The following is a 12,070-nucleotide window of genomic DNA, read 5'->3' on the forward strand; positions in this document are numbered from 1 at the left end:
TATATATATTTAAATATATACAAATACACTTGTATATTTAAATATAGAGCACCTATTTAAAAGAAATTCTGGAGGCAGCAGAGGCACAGATTAAACTCCCGGAAAAACCATATGCTAGAGTTGAGCAGTGCTCTAGGTCATTCTCATAATGAAACAAATAAAATTTTAATAATAAAATTTCTGCTAAAAATTACTAAGAGGGGATCAGGCAGTGGTGCACCTGGTTAAGTGCTCACATTACAGTGCTCAAGGCCCCAGCTTCAAGTCTCTGTTCCCCAAATGCTGGGGGGAAAGCTTCACGAGTGGTGAAGCAGGACTGCAGGTGTCTCCCTCTCTCTCAATTTCCCTCTGCCTCTATCCAGTAATAAATAAATAAATAAAAATATTTTTTAAATTATTAGGGGGAAGGGAAGTAAGGAAGTAACAACAGGTTCTATGTACTTTTGCCACTGAGAATTTACCATACAGGTAGCTTTCTGAATTGGTTGTTTCTGAATTACCAAAGCCCAAGTTTGCCTATGCTTTTCACTGGAATAATGTAAACATTAGCATAGATCAATATACATATATTATCTTTTCATACGTATGAAAGTACACATTTAGATTTACTATGTAATTTCTATAAAATGACAAAAGAATAGAGTTTTTAAGCCTAATGACAACATATTTGGGATTAGGATATTTTCTTCTGAAAGTAGTTTCATTTTTTATTTAATGTAGGATTGGCATACAGAATAACCAACATCAACTCACTTTTTAGTTCATAGCATTAATACATAAATTATACAGACATATTACCTTTCCTGTTAGTGAGCTCTGAGTTTAATTTTAGGGATAGTATACTACATAAATGGCCCAGATTCTGAAATGTTTACCTGGTTAACTGAGGAGAACATTGTCAAAGGCAAATTTTCTCTTCAAATTTAGTAAACTCAAGAAAATTCAAACTATGTAACAATAATTAACACAAATAAGTATTTTAATAAATTCAGTGGGCTACACAATTCTGTTGCTATAAATGAGTTTCATTAAAAACTGACATTCTCTTAGAAGTTACATTCTTTTTTGTAGTTTCTGAAACTAGTATGTGAAAAATGTTTTTTTCCAACTTAGTATACATTTCTTATTCAAGGATATTGTGTTTATAAATTGAAGGTATTTGTGAACACTTGGTTATGAATAGTTTATAAATCCCTATGACATTAATTTAGGTGATTAAGATTTCTGAAATAATTAAAATACAGCTTTTTTTTATTATACAGTATTTAGTTTCCAGTGTCTTCTCCTATAGTATAAATAGCACTCAAGTAAGTAATTTCAGTATGAAGATTACCTTTTAGGCACTTGAGATTTATTAATTGGTATGGCAGAGAATTCAAAGCACTAGCTCAAGTGTTATATGGATTGTTTCATGTAGAATTATTAAATTTTAATAACATATAACACATTTAACTTATTCTTTAAAATCTATAGTGATAATATCAATATAGTTAACATAAAATTGTACTATGCATACTGTCAGTATGTATACTTATACATGTTAAAAAGTGTTACAAATTGGGAGTCAGGTGGTAGCGCAGCTGGTTAAGTGCACGTGGTGCAAAGCACAAGGACCGGCATAAGGATCCCAGTTCGAGCCCCCCACTCCCCACCTACAGGGGAGTTGCTTCATAAGTGGTGAAGCAGCAGGTGTCTATCTTTCTCTCCCTGTCTTCCCCTCCTCTCTCCATTTCTCTATGTCCTAACAACTACGACAACAATAAAACAAGGGCAACAAATGGGAGTAAATAAATATTTAAAAATAAATAAATGTTACAAATCACTGGTGCACTTAGGCTATGTTAACTTTTAAAACCTCTTCCACTTACTTATGAGAGAGAACCAGAGTATTTTTTATATTTTTTAATTTATTTTTTACTGTATTTATTGGATAGAGACAGCCATAAATCTAGAGGGAAGGGGAGACAGAGAGGGAGAGAGACAAAGAGACACCTACAGTACTGCTTCACCACTTGTGAAATTTACCCCTGCAGGTGGGGATTGGGGACGTGAACCTGGGTCCTTGTGCATTGTAAGGGGTGTGCTCAACCAGGTGTGCTACCAGCTGGCCCCAGAGGTTTTTGTTTTTGTTTTTTTTTTAACCAGAGCACTGCTCAGCTCTAGTTTAAGGTAGTGCTGGGGGTTGAACCTGGAACTCTGATGCCTCTAGGCACAAAAGTCTTTTTGCATAACCATTATGCTAACTCCCAGCCCTAGAGTATCACTCTTGAACATGCAATGTTAATAATCAAACTTGGAACTCATGCTTGTGAGCCCAGTGCTTTATCCATTGTGCTATCTTCATGGTCAAGACTTTATTATTTCTAAAAATATTACTATTACTGAAAAATAAAACAGCAATTTTATGAAAACAAGAAAATCACTTCCAATTACTTATTATAAGGATTCTCTGGTTGAATTATGAAACCTATGGCAAGATTAATTCAGTGTTTAGTTCAAGAGCTAAAAATTTTTAAAAAAGGGAGTCGGGCGGTGGCGCAGTGGGTTAAGTGCACGTGGCGCAAAGCGCAGGGACCGGCGTAAGGATCCCGGTTCAAGCCCCCGGCTCCCCACCTGCAGGGGAGTCGCTTCACGGGCGGTGAAGCAGGTCTGCAGGTGTCTATCTTTCTCTCCCCTCTCTCTCTGTCTTCCCCTCCTCTCTCCATTTCTCTCTGTCCTATCCAACAACAAAGCAACGTCAACAATGGCAATAATAACTGCAACGAGGCTGCAACAACTAGGGCAACAAAAAGGGGGAAAAATGGCCTCCAGGAGCGGTGGATTCATGGTGCAGGCACCGAGCCCAGCAATAACCCTGGAGGGAAAAAAAAAAATTTTTTAAAAAGGCCTTTCTGTCTCTTTCTGGCGTTCAAGATGTTGAAGCGAGGACGTAGTGGGTCCTCTGGGGCCAAATTCAGGATCTCCTTGGGGCTTCTGGTCGGGGCTGTGATCAACTGTGCTGACAACACAGAAGACAAAAATTTATAAATATCATCTCCATGAGGGGTATCAAGGGATGACTGAACAGGCTTCCTGCTGCTGGTGTGGGTGACATGGTGATGGCCACAGTAAAAAAAGGCAAACAAGAGCTCAGAAAGAAGGTACATCCAGCGGTGGTAATTCTACGAAAGTCATACCAGAGAAAAGATGGTGTATTTCTATATTTTGAAGACAATGCGGGGGTCATTGTAAACAGTAAAGGGGAAATGAAAGGTTCTGCCATCACAGGACTGGTTGCAAAGGAGTGTGCAGACTTATGGCCCAGGATTGCATCCAATGCTGGCAGTATTGCATGATTTTTCAGTGTATTTATAAAAATTAAAAACTTATTTGTTCCCATAAAAAAACTTAAAAAAGATTTCTTTAAGATTAATTTTATTTATTTCAATATGAGATAGAGAGGAGTTATTCATATGAGAGAGAATCAACCAGAGTATCACTTTGATCTACTTGGTACAGGGGATTAAACCAGAAGCCTCAGGCATGCAAGTCCTGGGCTCTACTACTTGAGCTATTTCTCTAGCAGCTAAAATAAAAATTTCAAAGAAACATGACACAGGCACCTTAGCAAAATATCATATTTGATATGAATAAACATGTTACAAAAAAGACAACAAAACAATAATTCAATTTATACAAGTGAAGATTAAAGTTTATTGTTCACATCTATGGAAGACCTCCCCCAATATAAATAAGGTAAATCTAAGAACAAAAAAATAGACATTAAGTTGCTTCAAAGCAATATATGACTGGCATTTGACCTATGTAAGAAAAGTACCTGCTACCTGCCGTTATCTCTTCAAAAACACAAAATCCTGAAATAATTTTTACATGCTAGTCCTTTATAGCCTGTTTTATATGGTTCACCAAAAAAACAAACAAGAAAATAGAACCTTTCCATGATTCAAATTTCCACTAGACCACTTTCTTATTTTGCAAATCACTACAATTATGTATGTTAGGGAAATGGCCATCATATTAACCACTGAGAGACTACAGTTTTGTTCAGAAAGTCTGTATTTCTAGAACTTTCATTCATTTACATACTGTAACTATTTTTATAGTGGGGGGAAAAAAAGTAAGTCTTTAAAAAATGTGGAGGAGTACAGATTTCAGACTGGTGATTTTCATCTACCTCTCACAGACTTTGACATCAGGCCCCATGAAGAGGGGATCAGTTGTATAGAAGTGAGCCCTCTTCCCCCACCCCCAGTCCTGGGACTTACCGGATAAAAAGATGTTATTGATGGATGGGAGTATGTGAAAATGTGAGTAGTGTAGAGGCAGAAAAAGGTTTGACAGACACTCCTATCCAATATTCTGGATTGTGGATTAGCAGCACCATGTTTACTCATTCTCTCAGTAATACATAAAGGGAAAAAATCTAGATTGGTGAATCTGAGAAACACATTTTAAATAATTAAATAATAAAGGATGAACAAGAATATCTACATTATGCCCAGCCTCTAAATTTTAAATTCATTTAGAACTTGTTAAACACAAACCTTTATGGCAGAACTAGAAGTCTGTTCCCACCAGGCCCTCATACCTGACAGCAGCCAATCCGGCTCCTTCAAAACTCTGAAGAATTAACTATATCAAGAGTCATCATTTTTATGCATTTCATATTTAAACAACAAATGCTATGAACTGAAAAAAGAAACCCTCAATAGTTTAAATTAATGTGTTTTTCCTAGAGATTTTGTCTTTAGACTTGGGATCAATGAGTAATCAGTAATTTGTTCCAAATACCTGACTTTGACAGCTGTCATTGAGGAGATTAATAAATAAAGTGACTTTAATGATATATATTAATTGATCTCCCCACAACAGTTATTCTGTAATTTACATTGTTTTATAGCTATAGCTATATAGTAAAGTCACCATTGTACTAAGAAGACATTAGAAACCTTGGATAAGACTATTTACTACTAAATGTAAATTTAAGTGAAAAACTACTAATGACTTGGTTTTAGAACTATAAGAAAACTGGCAAGGCTTTCTCTTTATTCTCTTCATCATGCTTTACGATGTCATCGCATTTACTCTAATAAGGCTTTACTACTTCAGAATATAGTATATAGTTAATTATATATTCATGATTCTTCAACTAATAGCTTTCCATCTAAATTATATAGAGAAATTTTTCTCAAGTATATGAAAGATTAACATTACACTTCTGAGACTGTATTTGATTTATTTAAAAGAAAGAGTTCTTTTTCTAGATAACTTTTTTTCCAGCTTTTAAGAGGAACTGGATCTACTGTCAATATGTGTTAAAAAGCACAGAAGAAACAGACTTTTAGTTCTATCAACATTTAACATACCTCTAAAACAATCATAAAAAATAAAAAGAAATAAATCAGTTAGTCAATTTCTACCTGTGGATTTAAAGTGAAATATTTTATTTAAAAAGAACTCTTTTGAAAACTAGACATAATACTTTAAATTCCAGGAAAAAATATTTACAGACATTTTAGAAACCAGTGGATATAAAAAACCAGGTCATTTTTACCAATTTGATTACTAAAATGTTCACAGTTAAATCCACAGAATCTGTTAGAAAATGTCTGGCAACACATGAACAGTGAACAGGGCTGATAAGTTTCTTTGTCATTTCTTTGTTTTTCTGACCTCAACCAGGAAGGCTACATACTGCACTACATAATTCAGGAGAAAACTGGTTAATGGTATATAGGTTAATGCATATGAGAAAATATTTGAAGTGGAACAATGTTCTCATTTAAATCATGGCCACTTCACTGTTCTTTTTAAAATGAAAAGAATTTATTGAAAGTAATGTTCTTAATGGACTTTATGTGCTATCTTAAAAGACTAGAGGTTATCATGTCAGACAAGAAACCTCCAACTAGTAGAATAGATAAAACTTCAGAGTGTGTATATATATATATACATACATATATATATATATATATATAAAACTTTTTTTTAAAAAGATTTTATTTATTTATGAGAAAGATAGGAGAGAGAAAGAACCAGACATCACTCTGGCACATATGCTGCCGGGGATCGAACTAGGGACCTCATGCTTGAGAGTCCAAAGCTTTACCACTGCGCCACCTCCCGGACCACATATATATTACTTTTTAAAAAAGTTAAATACTTAAGTCTATAAACCAACTATAAAGAGAATAATGGTTGAGCAATCTAATATTACTGAAAGCATGCTTAATGATTTATCAAGACTTTTTCCTATTAACTTGTCCGTTAATTTTTAATTATAATCCAAAAATTTGAACTGATTATATATAATTATCAAGTGTATGATTTGAGAGCTGAGCAATAATAAACATGAAAATTTCAAATACTACTTTCTATACTTATTGATACAAGAAGGTATCTTTATATAAGTATTATATTCAAATCTCCCATTACTTTTAACTGAGTTTAAAATACATATACAGTGAGACATGCTTTTAAATGTAGGAAAAGGTTATAGTAACATACTACAAACAGAAAAGAAACTTGAGCAGTTGAAATTTTTTTATATAAAATAAAATTTGGCAATTGATCAAATTGTAAAAAATAACTGTTAAGAGACTCAAATATAATTTTCTGTCCATAGCTTGATATTTAGCCTTTTTAATGTGTATTAATTAACAAGTTTTAAACTCATTTTCATCACTGAGAACAAAGTTAACTCTAGAAAACGGTACTACAAGATGTGCTAATGTGGAATTTTAAGGAATAATAGTTATATAAAGAAACTTGTAAATTTTTAGCATTGCAAGTGTGTATTTTAAAACTTCTTAAGCAAACCCTCAAATCACACTCTTTTAGATATAAACTTTTCCTGCACTGTTCATGTTGGCCAGAGAACATAACAGTTTTCTTTAATAAAGTAAAATGAAGTGCATACCAGCAGCAACTACAGCTGGAGGAGGCGAGCCTGCCTCACCACCACTTGTCTGACTCATTGATGCTACGGCTGTTTCTCTAGATGGAGGTAACTGTAACTCCTTTGGGAGAAGATCATAGACAGATTCTGTGGGGGGGGGGGGGGGAAGAGAAAAAAAACTTTTAAAAGAATGTTAATCAACAATCTAACACGAGCATCAAATTAATCTCTCTTTACTTAAAAGTAGAACTATATTACACACATACCAAAAAAAATTAGAAGTCTCCATTTAAATATTGTTGTAGATTAACAAATATTTTTTTTAGCTCTACCCTCTGCTTCCTTCTTGCCTTAACGTATATGTTCAAGAAGGCTCCAGAAAAAGTTGCTAAGTTTTATTTATCTTACTTTTTTTTTTTCTCCAGAGCACTACTCAGCTCTGGTTTATGGTAGTGGTGGGGACTGAATTTTGGAGCCTCAGGCATGAGAGTTTCTTTGTATAATAATTATGCTATTTACCCTCGCCCTTAAGTTTGTTAAGTTTTAAAGCTAGAAGAACACAAGAGATGTGAAGTAATGAGATAATCCATTATCTTCTTTTGTAATACATAATAATTGTAATATACCATCCTTTAAAAATTTAATATAAAGTCAACATATCAGCTTTATGTTGACTTTATTCAGACCACCAGCCTAGGCCTGTATTTTTTTTTAAACTTCAGTACCCTTTAACATAGATACATATGTTTTTGTTTTGTTTTTCTTTGTTGTTTTTACCCAAGCACTGCTCAGCTCTAGATTATGGTTGTACAGGGAATTTAACCTGGGACTTTTTTTTCCTTCTAAAGAAGCTTTTAAAAAAAGCTCAACCGTATCAAAGTAAGGACTACAAAAGTCAAATAAGGGCAAGAACTGGCATACTTTAATGATGACTCTTTAGTCACTATCATGCCACCCCATCATCTGGAAGTCCTGAGTTTCCCATACAGACATGATGGGTCTAGACCTCGAATAGATCCCTCTCTCCATTGTCACTGGTCATCTCCATCAGGAACAATACAATAAACCCCTTTGTGGACCCCCATAGGACGTTGCCCTCAATGTGGATCAACAATGGTAGAGAATGTTCCATCCTTCAAAGGGAGGATGGACAACATACTCTATGCTACACCTGAGGAAGATGGGTCCTGAAATTGGGACAGCTTGGAACATTCCTACTCATGACCACAGAATGTGAGCTCAGATCTGCAGGGATACAGAAGTTACATAGGCTCCTAAGCTGAAATATGGACCCCAGATCAAATCGATGGGGTCTACTGTCAACAATATTTACACCTTTCCCCTATTGGGGAGTGACTCTCTTCCCTGATCCAGCTTTCTAGCCCTTTTTCCAGCCATGACATCATATCCCCAGGTAACAAATTGGGTCCACCAGCATATCAGATGTCAGGTTCAGGAAAAAACTAGTATAGTCATGGACCCTTTAGAATAGTACAAAAGTAGGCCTAATAGCTATCTTCAAAACAGAGACCCCAAAACTTCATCTGCAATATTCCAGCCTTTAGGTTCATGATGAGTCAACAATTTGTTTGGCTTTCTAAGTTAACTCTTTTTTCAGCCGCCAGGTTCCAGATGCCAACTGGACCTCCTACCAATGTGTCCCCAGAGTCCCACCATACTAAGGAAACAGGCTGGGAGTATGGATTGACCTGCCAATGCCCATGTTCAGTGGGGAAGCAATTACAGAAGCCAGACCTTCCACCTTCTGTACCCCATAATGACCCTGGGTCCATACTCCCAGAGGGTTAAATAGGAAAGCTATCAGGGAAGGGGATGGCATACGGAGTTCTGATGGTAGGAATTTTGTATAATTGTACCCCTTTTATCCTATGGTTTTGTCAGTGTTTCCTTTTTATAAATAAAAATTTTTTTAAAAATGTGATAGCTCGGGAGTCGGGCGGTGGCACAGCGGGTTAAGCGCAGGTGGCGCCAAACCCAAGGACCGGCGAAAGGATCCGGGTTTGAGCCCCCGGCTCCCCACCTGCAGGGGAGTTGCTTCACAAGCGGTGAAGCAGGTCTGCAGGTGTCTTTCTCTCCCCCCTCTGTCTTCCCCTCCTCTCTCCATTTCTCTCTGTCCTATCCAACAACAATGACATCGATAATAACTACAACAATAAAACAATAAGGACAACAAAAGGGAATAAATAAATATTTTTTAAAAATGTGATAGCTCAAAGAAATATTTTTACTCAAGGCATCTCAAAGTCTAGAAAGGTACAATTAAAGCATATTAGTAAATCAGAGAGTATAAATTTCTAAATTAGATTAGAATCACTATTTTATCACAGATTAAAGACCATCAAATCTTGTATTTTACAATAATTTAATTGTCCATAAAATTAAAAAACAGCTATTATTTATTTATTAATGAGAAAGATAGGGAGAGGGAGGGCGAGACAGACATCACTCTGGTACAGGTGTTGCTGGGGAATCAAACTCAGCACCTCATGCTTGAGAGTCCAATGCTTTATCCCATGTGCCACCTCCAAGACCACCATTGTTGTATAATTTCTAGTCAAAAGTAATTCTCAAAAGATCCTCTGAGAGAAACACAGGCACCAGAGCACTGATCAGCTCAGCATATGGAAGTACCAGGAATGGAATTTAGGACCACTGGTGATGTCAGGAGATAGTGGAGCCATCCAAGGCACTGTGTTCAGGACCTCTGCAGCCTCAGTCATATGAACAAGTCTGTTAAGTTACCACTGTTACTATTATGCATCTGAGTAAAGTTTTAGAAATAATTGTTTGAAATTCAAATACAATGGCTCCCCAACTCTATCCTTATTATTAAAAGCCACAGACTTTAACAGATTTGTCTTGTAGTCTAAGAATCCCAATATTCTAATAAAAAAAGAGTGTTAATTACTTGCATGAGTAGTTAAAAAAGTAAAGGTAGCCACCAAGTTGCAGATGCTACCATGATGCCACCCTGACTTCTCTGAGAAGATGACCTCACTAATGTGTCCTGGAATTTCACCTCTCCAGAGCCTTACCCCACTAGCAAACAGATTGGGGGTGTGGATTGACCTGCTAATATCCATATTCAGCAGAGAAGCAATTACAGAAGCCAGACCTTCCTCCTTCTGCACACCACAAAGAATTTTGATCTGTATTCCCAGAGGGATAAAGAATAAGAAACCTTTGGGGCTGGGTGGTGGCCCACCTGGTTGAGTGCACATGGTCAAGGACCCAGGTTCAAGTCCCCAGTCCCCACCTACTGGGGGAAAGCTTTGTGAGTGGTGAAGCAGTGCTGCAGGTGTCTGTCTCTCTTTCTCTTTATCACCCATTTCCCTCTCAATTTCTGCTGTCTCTATCCAATAAATAAGTAAAGCTAATAAAAAAAACAATAAAACCTTCCAATGGAGGGGATAGGATACGGAACTCTGGAGGGAATTGTGTCCCTGTTATCCTACAGTCTTGTTAATCATCATTAAAGCACTAATAAAATTGAAAGAAAAGGTAATCATTTTATCCTTGGCTTTTAGTTAACTGACTTCAAAATTCATAAATACTCTGATCCTCTCAGTCTCTCTCCCTCTCTATCTCCCCCTTCCATCATCACCACCGTCTTTCAGCCTCTATCTGGGGGGAAAAAAGCAATTCCACTGGAAGCACTGGGAACACATAGGCTTGAAGTCTCAGCAAAAGCCCTAGTAGTAAAATAAGGTTTTTTGAACAAATCCTATTACCTAATACTTGAAATTTCCATCTTCAAAGCACATGGCAAATTAGACATCTGTCTGAATATATCATGCTGACTGAAATTTGGAACTTGTTAAAATGCTGCTTTTATAAAAGCCTTAATTACTTTCATCTTTCAGATAATATATGGGGGCAGAGTAGGGAGATGCTGTATATATAAATAACATATCATCAAATATTGATCTTAAAAAGCAATCATCTTTCTCAATCCACATTGAAACCAAGAGTTATACGCATAAAGAGAAACACTTAAGTCTTTTAATTTTGTCCAAACAAAAGAAAAAAAAAAAAAAAACTAAGTTGAAAGGAGCCAAGATGGTGACTTGTAAGCAGTGGCTGGTGTGAGCTCCAACAAGCAGAAGCTTGTGACCGGGGATTCTCTGACTAGGGTTCCAGCATCTGGAATATAATATTGGGCTGGGGTAGATAATGGTTATGCAAAGAGACTCTTGTGCCTGGGGCTCCAAAGTCCCAGGTTCAATCCCCCACACCACAATAAACCAGAGCTGTTCAGTGCTCTGGTGTTTCTCTCTGTGTCTTTCTCTCTCTGCATCTCTCTCAAAAATAAAATAAATAAAATACTTTAAAAAAAAGTAATATTGAGTCTACATTAGAGGTATAATTACTAACAGTAGTCCTTTGGAAAGCAACTAAGTGAATATATTTTAAATTGTTATTAATAATATTGTCATTCAGTTTAAAGATGAATGCAAATCAAATATTTTTTCCTAGTCAAAGACAACCTCCTAAACAAAAGCTATGGTACTTTAAACCCAGGAAAACAAGTCTCAAGTATGTACCCAAAATGTGAGTTAAAATTAAGAAGCTCCGGGAGGCTATTTAAATGCACTCTTGTTTTTAATTTTAGAAATGATTTTATTCTTATCTTAAAAAAATAAAAAATTGTCTATTTATTTACAGAGGTGGGGGAATCAGGGCATCACTCTAGCACACATGGGATGCTCAGGATGGAACTCAGGACATCATACTTTATCCTACCACTTCCCAGGACTCTTAAGTTTTGTTTTCTTAGGATTTCATTCCTAGGTCTGCTAATGTCAGGCAGGTACATTTTTATTGTCTGATATTTTTCTTTTTTGCTACAAGAGTAACTGGGGCTCGCACTAGTGCCTGCACATCAAATCCACAGCTCTGGGTGGTCATTTTCTTTTCTTTTTAAGGATTTATTTATTTATTTATGAAGAATGATATTCAGAGAGAGAAAGAATCATATATTATTCTAATACCTGTGCTGCTGAGGATTGAACTTGGGACCTCATGCTTGAGTTTCCAATACTTTATCCACTGTGCTACCTCCAAGGTAGGGAACAGGGACCCACACCCGAGTCCTTGCACATAGTACTATGTTTACCTAACCAGGTAAGTCACTGCCCTGGCTCCCTTTTT

The 12,070-nt window shown here is 36.2% G+C and overlaps 1 protein-coding gene and 1 pseudogene across 9 annotated transcripts in view; one reads left to right on the top strand and one right to left on the bottom strand.

Annotated features, from left to right (window-relative positions):
- Positions 1-12,070, bottom strand: part of NFAT5 (nuclear factor of activated T cells 5) — a 106,520-nt gene that overhangs the window by 61,599 nt on the left and 32,851 nt on the right. For 8 of the 9 annotated variants that reach the window (XM_060185251.1, XM_060185248.1, XM_007524580.3 and 5 more), the window contains one exon: positions 6,920-7,045. In XM_060185251.1, the coding sequence (XP_060041234.1) occupies positions 6,920-7,045 (126 nt within the window). Of the gene's footprint in view, positions 1-6,919; positions 7,048-12,070 lie in introns of those variants that run through there. The other variant, XM_060185254.1, reaches the window with a different exon arrangement.
- On the top strand, positions 2,595-3,718 carry LOC103114858 (large ribosomal subunit protein uL14-like; annotated as a pseudogene).

The sequence above is a fragment of the Erinaceus europaeus genome, chromosome 2, assembly GCF_950295315.1.
Source record: "Erinaceus europaeus chromosome 2, mEriEur2.1, whole genome shotgun sequence".
NCBI classification, from domain to species: Eukaryota; Metazoa; Chordata; class Mammalia; order Eulipotyphla; family Erinaceidae; genus Erinaceus; species Erinaceus europaeus.